This window comes from Mesitornis unicolor, unplaced genomic scaffold (assembly GCF_000695765.1).
Source record: "Mesitornis unicolor isolate BGI_N332 unplaced genomic scaffold, ASM69576v1 scaffold31744, whole genome shotgun sequence".
NCBI lineage: Eukaryota > Metazoa > Chordata > Aves > Mesitornithiformes > Mesitornithidae > Mesitornis > Mesitornis unicolor.
Window position 1 is genome coordinate 1 of NW_010178578.1, and position 862 is coordinate 862.

At 63.9% G+C, this 862-nt stretch overlaps 1 protein-coding gene across 1 annotated transcript; it reads left to right on the forward strand.

Annotated features, from left to right (window-relative positions):
• Nucleotides 1–4: 4 nt before the first annotated feature.
• LRRC10B (leucine rich repeat containing 10B) lies at nt 5–652 on the forward strand (the record flags this gene model as incomplete). Its single annotated transcript, XM_010182512.1, has 1 exon — nt 5–652. A coding segment is annotated over one exon (648 nt), but the record flags the coding sequence as incomplete, so codon positions are not given.
• Nucleotides 653–862: the final 210 nt, after the last annotated feature.

An 862-nucleotide genomic window follows, 5' to 3' on the forward strand; every position in this document is an offset into this window, starting at 1 on the left:
GAATGAGCTGATGGAGGTGCCCGAGGCCCTGTGCCACCTTCCCCGTCTGGCTTACCTCTACCTGGGCCGCAACGGGCTGCAAGGGCTGCCGCCCGCCTTCTCCTGCCTCCAGAGCCTGCGCTGCCTCTGGCTGGAGGGTAACTTCCTCTCCCACTTCCCCCGGGCCCTCCTGCGCCTGCCCGACCTCCACAGCCTCCAGCTGGGTGACAACCGTCTGACTCGCCTGCCTGCTGGGCTGCCCAGCATGGCCGGCCTGCGAGGGCTCTGGCTCTACGGGAATCGTTTTGAGGAGTTTCCCCCCGTCCTGTTGCGTATGGTTCATCTCCGTGTCCTCGACCTGGACCGCAACCGCATCGCTCGCTTTCCCGACCTGGTCTGCCTTTCTGCCCTGCGCCTCCTCTCCTACGACCATAACCCCGTCCGGCAGCCACCCTCCATCGGCGATGCCGTTCGGCTGGTGGGTGACGGGGCACAGGAGTTTATGGAGGCACGGCAGGAACGCCTGCAGAGCCTCCAGCACCAGGAGGAGGACGAGGAGGAGGAAGGGGAAAGCACCGAGGCCCCACCGGCAGCCCCCGGGGATAGCTCACCACTGCTGGAAAATGGAGAAGGCAGCTTTGTAGCTCTACCGGGCTCCCCGGAGGAAACATGAGCCACCATGCTGCAGCCAGATACTCCCAGGGACGTACCGCAGAGGGACAGGGAGCCTCCACTGTCTCCCAGCTAGGGCTGGGGAAGAAAGAGACTCATGACCTCCACACAAAGGAAAACAGATGGTCCGAGGACCAGTATCTCCCAGTCAGGACTGGGATCCCACCTGGATCTGCAGGGCTCATGAGTCAGCATAGGGATCCACAAGCCC